The sequence below is a fragment of the Lissotriton vulgaris genome, chromosome 11 (genome assembly GCF_964263255.1).
Source record: "Lissotriton vulgaris chromosome 11, aLisVul1.2, whole genome shotgun sequence".
Lineage (NCBI taxonomy): Eukaryota > Metazoa > Chordata > Amphibia > Caudata > Salamandridae > Lissotriton > Lissotriton vulgaris.
Genome location: NC_141699.1, coordinates 209,689,911 through 209,706,690, shown reverse-complemented (window position 1 = coordinate 209,706,690; position 16,780 = coordinate 209,689,911). Strand labels below are relative to the sequence as shown.

Genomic DNA, 16,780 nt, shown 5'->3' with positions numbered 1-16,780 from the left:
TTAAGTCCTGGGACACCGTAGGTATTACTAAGTTGGGTGATGTCCCATCACGTAGTGACAATGAAGTCCTTTACAGATCTCCAATCAGAATCTGACCTGCATCATAGGCAATTCTGTAGATATCTACAGCTCCTACATGCTCTCACACCTTATATAAATGACCTTGGGGAGTTACCTGACTACAGCCCCACTGAGACCAGGGACTTTTTAGACGAGTTGACGACACACAAGATATCAAACATATACATGCAGTTCATTAGTAAACAATCCAGAAGACACATTCCACCTGACAGTGGCATGGACCAGTGACTTTGGACCGTTGTCAGATAACAACTGGAGGAAGGCGTGGGCCATCCTTAGAGAGGCACTCATTGCGTCGCAGTTCTGACTCATCCAACTGAAATATCTGCATAGAATATACTATATATGGGAAAGACAGAACACAATGGGAAGGATAGACAGAAACTCTCACCTGTCTGAGATGTGAAGCTCTGAGAGGCGACTGGCTGCACAGTGTATGGACTATGGACATGTAAGCGATTGGTGCCCTCCTGGGAGGAAGTTTTAGCGTACATAGAGCAAGTGCTGGGGTGGAGAATCCCCATGGACCCCAGGTTTGCCCTGCTACCTGTGACTGTTGACACAGACTGCACTAGCAGCGCTTCTCTGGTTGGGGTTGGTCGTGGTGAAAAGTGACATTGCCAATGAATGGAAATGGGTTGATCCCTCATCGCTGGAGGGTGGAAAGAGAGGCCTGGACCACTGCATAAGTTGAGAGATTCTTTCCCAGAGAAACTAAACAAAATATGGTCTGAGTGGTGCCAATACAAATAGGACACGTTACAATGCAAACTTTTACAACGCATGCCTTTACAACGTGCTTCTTACATCGCAACATCCATTACAATGCATGCCATCACAACGCATTTTTAGAAACTACACTTACAACGCATCCCATCACAATGCATACCATTACAACGCATCCCATTACAATGCATAATACTTTAAGGGCAACAGTAGTGTAAGTGTAGGGGTAAACATTGCTATTCCCACTCCAGTGAGTGCAACAGTAGGGTAAAGTGTTGGAAGTGTAGGGGTCAAAATTACTATTTCCCATTATTTACCTTATAATGCATTGTAGTGGTATACGTTGTAATGACATGCGTTGTAGTGACATGCGTTGTAATGGCTGCCTTTTAATGGCATGCAATGTAAAGGATTTTGCGTTGTAATAACTGCGTTGTAATAGTAGTGTGTTGTAATGAATGAGTTGTAATAGTTGTTTCCCGCCAATACAGGGGGGCCCTCTTAGACCTGAGGGTGATACTATCACAAACCATGGATGAAGAAGTCAGAACCTATGGCAGATAGATAACTGAGAGGGAGTGGGGTAATAGGCAGAGTGATGGTGGAGTCATAGTCTATGGTGATGTAAAAAAATGTCCACCCTATGGCACTTGTTGTGCTATCATGTTAAATTTTGGGATTGTATAAGTATTGACATATTGAAGACTGATATGTCTGAGACAAAATCAATGAAATGTGTTATAAAAAAATGAGCAAAACTGTATCCCTAATCCTATGTCTAATCCTAAACCGGACCATAAAATAAAAAGTCTACATGAATGTAGCCCCAGCCTTTGCCCTGTTCCTAAGACGAATACTAACGCACGGCTGTTAACCTTGGCCTAATGATGACAATACGCAAAAGTCTAACCCCAAACTCTGGGCCTAAAGTTAAAGCTAACTCTAAATCTAACTTTAGCTACGACACTTAGGGTCTAATTCACAAAAGTAAACGTACACTTGTATGTAAGCTTACTACTTTACAGTATTCACGACCAGTGCTGAGTTTTTTTGACTCCACACTCCCTATACTTGTGTGCGGAGTTCTCCGCCCCAATTATGGAGTTTTCGGATACAGCGAACTCTGCACACATAAGGAGAGGGAGTGCGTAGGTGCAAAACGACACATGAAGTTTGTGAATACTGAAAACCAATACATTTACATAAAAGTGTACATTTACCTTTGTGAATCAGGCCCTAAGTGCGCTGCTAACCCTAAAACTAAACCCTACATTGACCCTAAGACTAATATTTAGCCTCAGGCTTGAACCTAAGCCTAATATCAACCTTCTTTTTAAATTTCAGTAAACTCAGTTTAAAAAAGACGTGTTTAAAAACTGATGGATTTCAACTTTATGTTTTCGATATTTGTGTTTTAGTTGTTTTCTGTTATCTGTTATAACTGCATACCGAATGCCACACGGAAACAATTTCCCTAGTGATCAATCAATCAATCAATCAATCATGGCATTTATAAAGCGCGCTACTCACCCGGGAGGGTCTCAAGGCGCTGGGGGAGGGGGTATGTTACTGCTCGAACAGCCAGGTCTTGAGCTGCTTTCTGAAGGAGAGATGGTCCTGGGTTCGCTGAAGGTGGGTTGGGAGGGAGTTCCAGGTCTTGGCTGCCAGGTAGGAGAAGGATTTTCCTCTGGCGGTGGCTCTACGGATGCGTGGTACGGTGGCGAGGGCGTGGCTGGTCGATCGTAGCTGGCGGGTGGGCTTTTAGAAGGTCATGCGGTCGTTGAGGTACTTGGGGCCCAGGTCGTGGAGAGCCTTGTGTGCGTGGGTGAGGAGTCTGAACGGGATTCTCTTGCTGATGGGGAGCCAGTGCAGGTCTCTCAGGTGTCCGGTGATGTAGCTGTGTCGGAGGTGGTCCAGGATGAGTCGTGCGGAGGCGTTCTGGATGCGTTGGAGTCTGTTTTGAAGTTTGGCTGTGGTTCCGGCGTAGAGGGTGTTCCCGTAGTCCAGTCGGCTGGTGACGAGGGCCTGGGTAACGGTCTTCCTGGTTTCAGTGGGGATCCATCTGAAGATCTTGCGGAGCATGCGCAGGGTGTTGAAGCATGAAGATGAGACAGTGTTGACTTGTCTGGTCATCGACAGGGAGGACTCCAGGATGAAGCCCAGGTTGCGTGCGTGGTCCGTTGGCTTGGGAGCGGTGCCCAGGGCCGGGGGCCACCAGGAGTCGTCCCAGGCGGAGGGTGATGATCCCAGGATGAGGACTTCCGTCTTGTCTGATCCATGTGAAAGGAAATTTCCCATGCCACCCCCTTCAATTAGAAAGGGTAATACTGCCACGATAATTTCTCATGGTTGAGCCTAAAAGTTTGAAACTAAACAATTGAAGCTGCTTGAGGGGATTTTATGGGAGTGGGCGGCATCTCGAAAACTGGTGTGGTTGGATAGCCAAGACTTCGAGCTGCACCAGCTTGCTTCCCTGAGTGCATAGTTTTATTGACTCTTTATAAGCATGTGCCATATCCTGGGGTATTCGTGAGTTTCTGTGGTAATCTCTTCAAAAACTAAACTAACAGGACGTGTGATGGCAACACCTGGCATGCTGTGGCAATACCTGCATATGATGGCATCACAGCAGCACGGAGATGATACTGAACGGCTAATATCTGACACAAGCGGTAAACTTAACTGGCCCAGGTGCCACAGGAAGTCACTTGCAGGCTGGTTTGTATAACATTATGGGCCATATGTATGAAGCTATTTTCGATTCGCAAAGGCCGAAATTCGCCGAATTTCGGCCTTTGCGAATCGGAAACGGCCATTTTTGCACATTTGCAATGTATGAAAAAGTAGCAAAATAAGGAATAGCAAAAATTTGCGATTCCTTATTTTGCCATAGCATTTAAGGAATCGCAATTTTGCGATTCCTTAATTGCTATGTAAGAAGCTTTTTTCTCTTGCGAATTTGGTTTAAGGAATCGCAATTTACCACCAACTGAAAGTTGGTGGTAAATTGCGATTCCTTTTCAATAAGCACAAATTGGCATTTTTCATTGTGGCATGTGACGCACATGCATGCCCTTAGGGCATGTATGTGCGCCATATGCGCACACATGTCATTTTCAGGGGTGCAGTAGGGTGTTCTCGAGACACCCCCTGCACCCTTGAAAATTTGCACAATTTGCGATTAGCAAATAGCGATTAGCAAATTTCCCCTTCATTCCTATGGGCCTCCTGGCCCATAGAAATGAATGGGAAGTATTCCGTATTTGCGAATTCGCAAACAAGGAATAGTAAGAAATCGCTAAAATTCCTAGATTACCTACATACATACCGTTTTGCGAATTCTAAATAGCGATTCCTTAAGATTCGCTAATTAAAATTCGCAAAACGGAAGTATGATACATATGGCCCAAAGTTATGAGATGCCTAGAAATATCTACTCAATATCACAGATACAGAAGCTGATGGCAGTGCTCTTTCATATAAAAAAGCAGCAATCCTGATGATATGCCATTCTTCGGAACAGTAACTATTATGGGCTTTTAGCTGGCACGTGGACATTGATAGGGATTACATTTTCTTGCACGCTTTTAAATATTGATGTAATTTTTCCTGTACGGTGCGAAATTATTTGTCAGAAATATATATCTGTTGTGCGAGCAGTACTTCTCTGGGGCACACAATTTTCTACTACAAAGACACAAAAATACGCTATTCGGTGCCAGACACTAAAGTAGATTCATATTTTATGACTTCCTCTTCATAACTGCATGTGACATTTTGGTAAACATATTTTGAAAAATTTGATGTAAAATGTTCCCTTTTTAAAAAAATATATATAAAATTCACTTGGGGTGCAGCAGGGTGAATGTATCAACTTTCAGCCACATCTGAGGCGAGCCCAGAGTTAGCGGTTCAGCTCAGTGACCTATGGGGCGGACATTGACAGCCGGGCTGTTTGAAAGTTCGCTATCCACCTCTGGAGGGCATCAAATCATTCCTTGATAGAAACAATAACTTTATAAAAACTTGGATCGGCTATGGAAAAAGTTAGGCAGGAAATTGAAAAGGAATTACGTGTAATCAGAAATATTTAAAACTTGGATGCCCTGCTCCCAGAGATGAGGGAATAGAATGATGTGATGCTCCGTTATTACTTGATGGCATTGTTTAACTTCCTGACTGCTTTATATCAACAGGGTTAATTTCCATAATCCTAGGCAGACTCAGTTTCGTGTTATCTGCTGCAAACCCATCCTTCCTGGGGCAGCAAGCAGATATTTGGAAGGGTTTGAGTATACATAAAATCTGTCAGCAAACATAGGAAAGACACTTGGACACGTCTACTGTTGTTCATGCTTCCTGCGTTATTCTTTCATGCAAAATTCAGTTTTTTTTCTAAATGAAGACAAGTGATTAATGAGTGCTTGTAATGTTAGAACTCCACCCTTTAAAAAGACAGCGTCGAGGAACAATATTTTTTGCACCATGATAATACAAGATTCGCACCCGGCCCAAACTTCCCAGTATATTTGTTCATTTATTTCTGCCTAGTGGAGAAGATACAACACAGCTTTCATAGTACATTTCCCATAGCACGTTTCAGCCACCTCACATTAAACATATGTCTAGGGCAGTGCTTCCAAAACTTTCAGAACCACCGTGATCCACATTTTTAGAACGACAAACTTTCTCGAACCTTCTAACTTAAGTGACATGAGGGAGGTCAAGTAAAGCGTCTTGGTTCGCAGCAAACCGTATGCTTTGATCCTATTAAAACCTTTAATTTCCTCACACTTCAGAATTACAAATAATGCACTTAATTATTGCGTTCCTAATTGCTTAATGTATTCATACAGTTTGTTGTGTGTTACAAAATATGACACCCTACATACAGCCTTCCCTTTCACGCTCTCTGCACCACAGCAAGATTGTCGCATAATCTCTTTCCTTTTCTTTCTCTGACTGCAAAGTGTGTGGACTTTGCAAACACCAATCACCAAGTTAAAAAACATAAGCCGCAAGACAAAGCGTGACATTTGACCTCGGTCATTGAAGGGCAGCAAATGTGACAGGATAAAACAGATTTTTTGTAATACATCTTTATTTATTGCTTGGACTTTCACAACCAACCAAAAACCATATTGCTACCAACACGTGGTTCAAGACCCACAGTTTGGGAAACACTGATCAAGGTGTTAGGTTTAGAGGCAGGACTAAGAAATAAAGACATTACTTTGGCACATCACTGCACCCCCTCACCCCCATTGATGAAGTTAAGGTTTACTCTGCAGTTCCAAGAAAGAAGAGTGCTTCAACCAGAATCTGATGGTGGCCAACTTTAAAAAGATATTTTTCCTACATGGGATGAATTGAGAATTCTAAAGGAAAGGAGCCAAGGATGTTGGCGGGGGTGAAAATCCCACGGTACAAATTCATTGTACGGCGAGAAGGTACTTCATTTTTCTTTCCACAGTTGATAAACACCGAAATATGGATGATTGCAGGTAAGTAAACAATTAAATTAATAAAACGAATTTCGTTCCATGCCCTGCATCGCAAAAAAAATGTGATGCAGGGCGCGCTACGAAATTCGTTTTTATTAATGTAATTGTTTACTTACCTGCAATCATCCATATTCTGGTGTTTATCACCCCCCCCCCCCACCCCGCCTGTCTGCCCCACCGTAACTCCCTTCACGGGCCGTGGCTGCTATAACCCCTTTCTGGTTATAAAGGCATATTGCAACACAATTAACAGTCCACTTACAGACTCAATGGGGTTGGAAAAAGAAAAGACAATTGTAGAATCTGACAAAACTATGGAAAAGAGAAGTTTGAAATCCATCTTGCAAGTTAAACCTGTGTGGATAATAAACTCCGCTCATATAGCAGCCAAACTACAGTAAAGATGCAAAAGGATCTCATTTGTCCATTAGAGGTAAGGCCAAGGGCCGAGGCAGAGAACATACAAAAGGGCAGTGCACAGAAAGAAGCTATGTTTATAGCCATAAAGAAAAAGTGAGGAAAAGAAAAAACAGCAGAAAAGAAGGACGTGTTACACCTGTGCAGCAAATACATCACTGACAAGACGTCATCTGGAGTAGAGTGTCAATTTCTGTACGCCTTATCCAGACTATTGTGTTTACGTTTTCAGTGTCCCGCCAAGAGTATGTCATCTTTGGAGGCCGCATGAAGTGTGTTGAATCCAGTTCTAGGGCAAACACAAGGAGATGATGTACAGAGCACTGCAACTTTTCAGACACTCCCGCCCAGTCACAGATCTGGGTTGAATCCATCATCATTCTCTAGCTCACTTCGCCTCCCCAGTTCAGACATGACCATGTGCAAATCAGTCTTGACCCTGTGCCTCATGGGAACAGACCAGCCCAAACTGCCAAGCAGGAGTTTTGTATCCAGCCTTGTAGAGCTCCTCTGGAGCATTATGTAATCTGTTTATATTCCCATGCACTGTATCTATTTTTTGTCCGTCTTGTTATTGATTTTGAAGAAAGCATAAGAAACCACAATAAAGGAAATATAAACCACGTGCTTCTTTGAGGTTTCACAAAACCTAATAGAAAACATTGACTCCCAAGCCCCTCTCCACCAGCATGGTCTAATAAACCAGCTTCGAGACTTTACCTGAGACCATGGTGAATTTTACTGTCTTCTCAATATAATAGAGAGAACCCCAGCAAAAGAAAAACATGAAACATTACCCTATTACTTACTGTCTTTGAGCCTCTTCCGTGAAAGCATCAGGTGCATCATCCTTATTGGAGCAAACTAATCGCTATTCAACTCGGTGGATATACGGTTTTCAAAATCTCGCAACACATTTCACTGAACGGCAAATTCCATGTTGTCTTACATTTCATGTGTTTCCCATTTAAGTTCTTACACAGATATTCCATTGTAAAGAGGGACCCAAGCCTATGGTTCTAATGGGTTATCAGAGATGCCTGAGACAGTGCAGGCTTGCGAGATGTTTTGTTATGTAAAAGGGGCCTGGAGCCCGCCCTTTGCTTACCATTCTTTGACTTCAGTCTCATTACCTGGCTTCTCAATGGTCAACGCATGCTTTTTTCACTTTCTTTTCATGCATTTGTCCCTTTCCTGGAGCATGGCCCATATACTGATTAAATGCTGCTTTATTAGTGCCCTTCAACTGCTCGCACCTTGAATTGAGGTACTTTTTTTCTCGTTGCATCCCCCATTGTCATTGTCTCTTCATCATCCTTGTTTGCTCCCGTCTTCCTACTCTTGTTGTTGTTTGTCCCCCTCGCGCCATTGTTGCTTGCCTTCCTGTCATTGTTGCTTGTACCCACCCCTGTCATTGTTGCTTGCCTCCCCTCTTCACCCTCCCATCATTGCTGTTTACCCTCCAATTGTTGTTGTTTGCTCCCTTGTCGTTGTTGTTGCTTGCCTACCCCCTCCTCCCATCATTTTTGCTACCCCCCCCCCCTTCCTGGTCGAAAAAACGCGATTACTCGGCCTGCACTGGCTGCATCTTAGCACCTGGGGTGTCTCTGCTTCCCCTTCCCATCTTTTTTGCTTGACCCCTCCCTCTTGCCAGAAAAACAAGCGCTATGACGCAGCCAGTGCGGTTGTGTCATAGTACTTATTTTTCTAATATTTAGCCATATCGTACAGCATCTGGGCTGCTGTGCAACAAGGCTAAAATACATTGACAAAGCCAGTAGCTCTTGCATAGGCTAAACCTGTTTGCTTTGTCAATGTGTGTTCTAATTAAATGATATGGTTGTCTTGTGTGTAATTTTGTATGCTGCAGCTAGAGCGGGCTTTACAAACAAGTAGCTTGAGGGCTACTGGTAGGTCTTGAGTCAAGTCAAGTCAATAAATTTATATAGCGCGCTACGGTCTCAAGGCGCTTGAAGAAGGGTGGGGAATTACTTGTCGAATATCCACGTTTTAAGTTGCTTTCTGAATGCTAGGTGGTTCTGAGTAAGGCGAAGGTGAGTGGGAAGTGAGTTCCAGGTTTTAGCTGCCAGGTAGGAGAAGGATCTACCTCCCATGGTGGTTTTGTTGATGCGAGGTACAGTGGCAAGGGCTTGGTTGGAGGATCGTAGCTGGCGGGAGGGGGTGTAGAAGGACAGTCGTGTGTTGAGGCATTCGGGTCCGATTTCGTAGAGTGCTTTGTGTGCGTGGGTTAGGAGCCGGAAAGTAATCCTCTTATTGACGGGGAGCCAGTGGAGGTTTTTCAGGTGACCAGAGATGTGTTCTTTACGCGGGATGTCTAAAACGAGCCTGGCTGAAGCGTTCTGGATGCGTTGGAGTTTTTTCTGGAGTTTTGCGGTGGTACCGGCGTAAAGGGTGTTTCCGTAGTCCAGTCGGCTTGTGACCAGAGCGTGGGTGACCGTTTTTCTAGTTTCGGTGGGGATCCAGCGAAATGTTTTTTTGAGCATGCGAAGAATGTTGAAGCAAGATGAAGAAACGGCGTTGACTTGCCTGTTCATCGAGAGCGAGGAATCCAGGATGACGCCCAGGTTCCGTGCGTGGTCCGTCGGGATGGGTGCTTTTCCAAGGGCCTCTGGCCACCAAGAGTCGTCCCAGGCGGAGGGGGAGGTGCCTAGGATGAGGACTTCTGTTTTGTCTGAGTTCAGTTTCAGACGGCTGTGCTTCATCCATTCGGCTACTTCTTTCATTCCTTCATGCAGGTTGGTTTTGGCAGTGTTCGGGTCTTTGGTGAGTGAGAGGATCAGTTGAGTGTCGTCGGCGTAGGAGATGATGTTGAGGTTGTGTTGGCGTGCGATGACCACGAGGGGGCTCATGTATATGTTGAAGAGGGTGGGGCTGAGTGAAGATCCTTGTGGTACGCCGCAGATGACTTCAGTGGCCTCTGACTTGAATGGTGGAAGGCAGACTCTCTGGGTTCTTCTGGTGAGGAACGAGGTGATCCATTCCAGTGCTTTTCCTTGGATTCCGACGTTTCTGAGGCGTTGTAAAAGGGTGCTATGACAGACCGTGTCGAAGGCTGCGGAGAGGTCGAGGAGGATGAGGGCGACTGTGTCTCCATTGTCCAGTAGAGTTCTAATGTCGTCTGTTGCTGCGATGAGGGCGGTTTCAGTGCTGTGCTTGGCTCGGAAGCCGGACTGTGAGGAGTCGAGGGATTTGTTGGTTTCGAGGAATGCGGCGAGCTGGTTGTTGACCGCTTTCTCGATGACTTTGGCCGGGAATGGAAGGAGTGAGATAGGGCGGTAGTTTTTGAGTTCAGTGGGGTCAGCTGTGGGTTTCTTCAGGAGGGCGCTGAGTTCGGCATGTTTCCAGCTTTCCGGGAAGGTTGCGGAGTTGAGGGAGCAGTTGATGACGTCTCGGAGGTGCGGTGCTATAATGGAGTCTGCTTTGTTAAAGATGTGGTGAGGGCATGGGTCTGTGGGGGATCCTGAGTGGATAGAGTTCATCAGACAGATGGTGTCCTCAGTGGAGATTGGCTTCCAGTCATTGAGGATGTTCAGGGGGGGTGGGGGTCCTGCAGGGGGTTGGGTGGGTTGGTCTTCGGGTCGGTTGTCGAAGCTGTTGTGGATGTCTGCAATTTTGTTGTGGAAGAATGAGGCTAGGGAGTCGCAGAGGGCTTGAGAGGGGGTGATGTCGTTGGAGTTGGCTGAGGGGTTGGTAAATTCCTTGACGATGTTGAATAGTTCCTTGCTGTTGTGGGTGTTGTTATCTAGTCGGTCCTTGAAAGCGGCTTTCTTGACATTTCGGATCAATTGGTGGTGTATGCGGGTGGCGTTTTTGAAGGCGTCCTTGGTGATGGTAGTTGGGTCTTTTTTCCAGGCCTTCTCAAGGGAGCGACAGAGTTTCTTGGATTTCTTAAGATCATCGTTGAACCAGGAGGCCTTCTTGCTGCCTAGTTTGATTTGTCGTTTTTTCAGTGGTGCTAGGAAGTCGGCGCTGTTGGATAACCATTGGGTGAGGTTGGTGGCTGCTTGGTCGGGGTTTGAGGAGTGGGCTGGGGGATTTTGAAGAAGCGATGAGGAGATCTGGTCGATGGTGATTTTGTTCCAGTTTCTTTGCAGAGTGGGTTGGGGGTGGTTGTTGGATGTGGGCTTGTTGTAGGTAAAGTGAACGCAGCTGTGGTCAGTCCAAAGGAGAGCTGTGGTGTGGCTGAAGGAGACATGTTTGCTGGAGGTGAAGATAGGGTCGAGTGTGTGACCTGCGATGTGAGTGGGGGTAGTGACAAGTTGTTTAAGTCCGAGGTTGGCAAGGTTGTCCAAAAGGGTGGTGGTATTGCGGTCGTTGTTCTTTTCGAGGTGAAAGTTGAGATCTCCCAAAAGGATGTAATCCTCGGAGGGGAGCGCGTGTGGAGTGATGAAGTCCGTGATGTCTTCACTAAATTGTGCGCGGGGTCCTGGTGGCCTGTAAAGGAGGGTGCCTCTTAGTGTGGTCTTGGGGTCGATGTGGATCTGGAAGTGAAGGTGTTCAGTGTTGGCGAGATTGACGTCTGAGCTGGTTGAGATGCGGATGGATTTCTTATGGACGATAGCGATGCCTCCTCCTGTGTGGCCGGTACGGTCCTTGGGAATGATCTTATAGCCTTCCGGGATGGCAATGGTGATGTCTGGGGCTGATGTGGCGTTCATCCATGTTTCTGTTAGGAAGGCGACGTCCGGAGAGATGGTGTCTAGTAGATTCCAGAGGTCGATGGCGTGCCTGTGGACCGAGCGGGTGTTGAGCAGGATGCATTGTAGGTGGTTGGGGTCGGATATCTGTTGTGTGTTCGTAGATGAGGAGTTGTTCTTGGTGCCGTCGAACTTGCAGGAGTTGCAGGAAAAGGGTCCATGGGTGTGTCCGGGAGCGGCTTGGACGCAGTTGGGGGAACGGCCGGGGTTAAGGGCTAGGAGGGTGGTGGCGTCGTAAGTAATGCGGGAGGGGTGGGCATTACGTGGACCAGGGGGTCTGGCGCTGGGCGCGGTACAGGCGTAGACGGGCTTACCTTTGGCGCACCTTCGGCGCGGCCGCAGCGCGTGGACGCTGCGCGTGTGGACATCTGACATAAATGGGGAGTGGAGGGGGGCGGAGCGTGGGAGGGCCAGCTGGGAGGCGGTCTCGGGGAGGCGTGTCAGGGGAAAGCACAACACACAAGATGGTGGTGGGGCCTCAAATCGAAACTTAGAAAACAATACCAGCAATTCTTTCAAGCACAGCCAGAATCAGCAGCGCGCTCTCTAAGGGCACTAGGTGATAGCGCTAACAGTTTAATAATGCTGCGGTCACAGAGCGTTAACACAGACAACAATACACAGTTAGAACTCGCTGCAAACTAAATAGTTAATAATGCTCAGCGCGCAATTTCTGAAGCGGAGCTACGATACCAATCTGGAGTTAGCAATGCAGGTGAGTCACGCTTCGAGAGCAGCTTCAGCTGTGGGCTCTGGGCGCTGCAGTTAGCAGGAGTCAGTGAGCGTGAGGGAGCGTGGGGGAGCGGCCGTTCAGGACGAGGTCCAGGCGGTCACAATCTGGCTTGGGAGGACGGGAACCCTCTGTTCGTGGGTGGGAGGGGCACCTGGGAGGCGGTCTCGGGGAGGCGTGTCAGGGGAAAGCACAACACACAAGATGGTGGTGGGGCCTCAAATCGAAACTTAGAAAACAATACCAGCAATTCTTTCAAGCACAGCCAGAATCAGCAGCGCGCTCTCTAAGGGCACCAGGTGATAGCGCTAACAGTTTAATAATGCTGCGGTCACAGAGCGTTAACACAGACAACAATACACAGTTAGAACTCGCTGCAAACTGAATAGTTAATAATGCTCAGCGCGCAATTTCTGAAGCGGAGCTACGATACCAATCTGGAGTTAGCAATGCAGGTGAGTCACGCTTCGAGAGCAGCTTCAGCTGTGGGCTCTGGGCGCTGCAGTTAGCAGGAGTCAGGGAGCGTGAGGGAGCGTGAGGGAGCGTGGGGGAGCGGCCGTTCAGGACGAAGTAGCTCTCCTGAGTGCAGTCCAGTCTACTAAATTAGAAAGGTTTGCACGTTTGAATTAACATATGTATACTCAAGCTGCAAACTGCGTATTTGAGATGAAAATGTGTTTTTCAGAACTCATAAGCTGATCTCTGGAGAAAAAGTGGTTGAATTTCCAAAATATATTTAAAACTGGTATTTGAGTGAAAAATCAAGCAGCGTTGGGGAGACTTACTACTAATATTATTACCTTAGTATCTGGGACATTGCAGCTATGACTATTATGCAGTATCCATGTACAGGCATTCCACATTAACGAAGGCTTTTTTACATACTGCTGGCAAAAATGTCTGATGCACGGAGGTGATCTGTGCTGGCAATCTTCGATATGGTATATGGTGTCCACTAATGTAATGTCTGATGTGATCACTATTACAACACTAGCATTAGGAGTTTGGGATGATTTTCATTGAACATAAGTAGCTCTTAAGACAGAAAAGGTTGGAGATTCCTCACCTAGAACTTCATTCCTACTTCTCCAGGCCACATCTGGCATGTTCTTATTCCAAACTGGAAGCCACCTCTGCCATATTTTATGTGTCGGGTTTTAGCAGCCACATCGTTGTATTTTATCTAGTTCTGAAGGCCTTGACTGAGCTGTTTTTTTTTTTTTTTTTTTTAGTCCTCATTACGCAACAGTTAATAGTAAGGAGTTTTCAGGGACCTTTCTCAATTTCGTGGCTCCCCAGAGAAAAGAGACCCCTTACGTCCATACACTTATAAGGAGGAGGATTGTTGTATCGTAGTAGGTTGAGCTAGCCATATTTGCTACTCTTGCAATCCTTCCTCGACATTGTTGCGATAGCGTAATCATTGGACTTTATACAGAGAAGAAATGGGAAATCCAGAAATGATACCTCCATGTTATGTGCACAACATATATAATATATACCTCTCCCTTAAATTCACCTCTTATGATATTCTTCCCACAAGTCCCAGAATCTGTATTTTTTAGAAGCATTTTTCTTATTTCTGTCTAGGTTAAACACTTTCAAAACTGAAGCCAGCCATTCATTATGAGTGGGGGGCACCGGAGTTATCCATTTTACACAAATTTCCCTTCTTGCCAAGAGAATCAGTATAAAAATTAAGTTTTCTTGAGCTTTAGTAAAAGGTCTTCCTACAATCGTACTTAAGAAGGGAAATTTGTGTAAAAGGCCTTGACTGAGCTGTTGTGTTCAGTTCTAGAGAAACCTCTGATTTACTGTTTCAAGTTCTTGAAGCCATTTCTTGCATGGTTTGTTCGCCTCTTGAGACCAGTTATGATGTATTATGTACAATCTGGAAGTCAGAACTAGAGCGGTCTGTCGGGTTTTGAAGACACCAAGAGCAGCACTGATATTCAAACTCATGAAATAGTGGTATCACACATGTGATACAGCCTTTCATTGACATCACAGATCTGCTTAGTTGTTATCATGTTGTTGTTGCCATGTATGAGGACCAGCATGTTGTTCTCCACTTTAACAACTGTATTACACTCCACTTTTAAAACTGTTACTAATCTTGACACAGACACTGTGGATATGGCTCTCCCTGTTAATTTGTTGTTTTGAAACATTACAGTTATCCTCCATATTGTAACAAATAAAATGGCCTGTGTCAAAATCGAGTTGAGCAAGAAAATGTGTGAGTTTTTACCCAAAAGAAGCATTGGCTAGTGGGTAAAATGTCCAGGCGCGTAGCTTGGTCAGTATGATTGGGAGTGTGTGAGCTGCAGATTTTCCAGCAATCATGCTAGGACATCTTGTTAAAACACATCACATGAGAAGCAGGACATGAGGGGTTTGAAGGGGCACGGGAAACATTGAGGGGGCGTCTCGTTAGGGGTACTTAAGATACAATATTTTTCAAATGAATCAACATTTTCTAAAAACGTAGGTGAGAGATTGTGTGTTTTTGTCAGTGTGGGCATGTACAAATTCCCAGTGAAATCCAACAGAGACTTGGCATTACCTGACTGAAAGCACTTACAATCAACTATTTACTACAGGATACATTTTTAGTGGGGTGTAACACCCCAAACACCTCTGCTGGAGCTAAGCCTTTGTAAATGTCATAGTAGACCCTAGATACAGAGCAATTTGGTGTGGTGGGAGAAACTGGTTGAAATGGGGGTGGGGGGGCAGTTAGGACAAGGGAGTAGAGGAGGAGCAAAGATGGGCGAGTTTTAGGTGACCTTGAGTTAAGATGAGTTTGAGGTGACTGAGATGAGGTGAAGCTAGGTTGAGGAGGTGGAGTTTAGGTGAGGGTTGGAGAGAGGTACGGTTGAAGTAAGGTTGGTTCAAGGTGCGGTTGAGGGGTTTCAGGTGGAATGGGATGACGTTGATTGAGACTAGATAGAGGTTGAAATGTTTTTGAGGAGACACAATATTTTCCCGGTTTTTAAAATAAATGCAGACAGAAAAGACATTGTTCGGAAAACTGGGAGCCTTAATCATTCATAATGTGTGCGTTTTCAGCCTCTCTTTCTACATGCGCACTGCTTTGGGAAGTGGTGAGCCATGGACCCTGCGGGCAGTCTGACAATGTTTGTAGCTACAGGAGCAGGTGACACTGGGTCCATTCTGGGTCCTGCATCGGGTGGGGAGGGGAATAATGAGTCTCAAAAGGAAAGAGCGAAATGTGAATCAGACTCTTGCTCAAATGACTGATCGCTGGGAGTATATTTCGTTCAGCCTTATTGCGTTTTTATTATGGGCGGCGCCAGGGTGTCCTTGCACCTTCCTGTCAGGCAGCATGCTTACTTCTGGAATTTGTGAGATAGGATTCTAGATTCACTTTATTTAAGCCACGCCCTTATTTACATAGGCATACCCTTGCAACGGACTCACGGTCACGATTCTTTGGCCTTGCGCATTTAGAGACAATTAGTTTTTATTCCACTTAAAGCACTGGGCTTGAATAAGAATGCGAACCTGGGCGAGCCCCTCAGGTGTTTTTGGAACACTTGTCAAATGCACATCCCAGCTGCGTTGTCTGTGTTAGTAGACCCGGGTGGGGGCGTGGGAGGGGAGAGGCCAGAGCAGCTTGTAGGAAGTCCCTAAACAAAAAAACATTTGTCCTGCACTTTTAGTTCTCAACCTGCTGTAGAAATGATGGGACTCCGGCGTGTTTTTTTCTGGATTGTAGCCCGGCTTTTTTAACCCGCCTTTCTTGGGTATGAAGCTCCTTTGAAAACCATGTGCGTGCCCCCACGTACCAGAATCCACGTTCACCAGGTGTCCGGACTCCCAGCCCTCCGGAGTTGTCTCACAAATGGCTTTTGCTGAAGCACGGCGCGCACATAAGCATGGGTAAGTAAAAACCCCCGCGTAACTTGTATTTTCGCTTTATCCAGCATGCAATTGAGCCAATATGCACTCCGAGTTATATTCAGGGGTCACGCTCGGAGAGTGCGTTTTTTCCCTCCACTTTTCAATTTTATTTGTGGGCCTCCCCACTTGACTCCGACATTCACAGTCACTTTTGTTCAAGACCCAGTCCTATTGACACCCCTCGTTGTCCAAAAAAGGGATACGCCCATCTCATTATCTCGACAAAGAGAGTTTGTGCAAGAACAACAATATCAAACGCGCAACACCATTGGACTCACCTGGCTTCAACCCCTCCCCACCCCCTCCCCCCGTCGTGTGTGGCAGCCCGGGATGAGACAGATCCCGGGCACATACAGAGCCGCACCCGAGCACTTCACAGGTCTTTAAAAGACCATTTGAATGTTAATTAGGCCTTGCAGTTGTTTCACCCCTTCTAAGTGCCCCTGCAGCTCCACTCTGCCTACTGATTAAAGGTTTAGCCCCCCCCTAATTTTTTTCCTAGCACCCCCCCCCCCCCCCCCCCCCCCCCCCGCGAAATTTGGCCCCAGTTGCGCCTCTGAACAATATCATGACAAAAGTTGGAAGTTTTCTTTGTGGAAGGAACCCTGTTCGTGGCTCGAAGAAATCCGATAAAGTTCATTTAGACAATCTTGTTAGAATGGGAACTGAACACCATT

The 16,780-nt window shown here is 46.0% G+C and overlaps 1 protein-coding gene across 3 annotated transcripts in view; it reads left to right on the top strand.

Annotated features, from left to right (window-relative positions):
- TRPV4 (transient receptor potential cation channel subfamily V member 4) overlaps positions 1-16,780 on the top strand; it is a 619,663-nt gene that overhangs the window by 112,358 nt on the left and 490,525 nt on the right. The window contains exon 1 of one of the 3 annotated variants that reach the window (XM_086943117.1): positions 15,943-16,082. The exons of the other annotated variants lie outside the window; for them this stretch is intronic. Coding sequence (XP_086799243.1) covers positions 16,045-16,082 — 38 coding nt within the window. The 5' untranslated portion in view covers positions 15,943-16,044. Of the gene's footprint in view, positions 1-15,942; positions 16,083-16,780 lie in introns of those variants that run through there. 3 annotated transcript variants of the gene reach the window in all.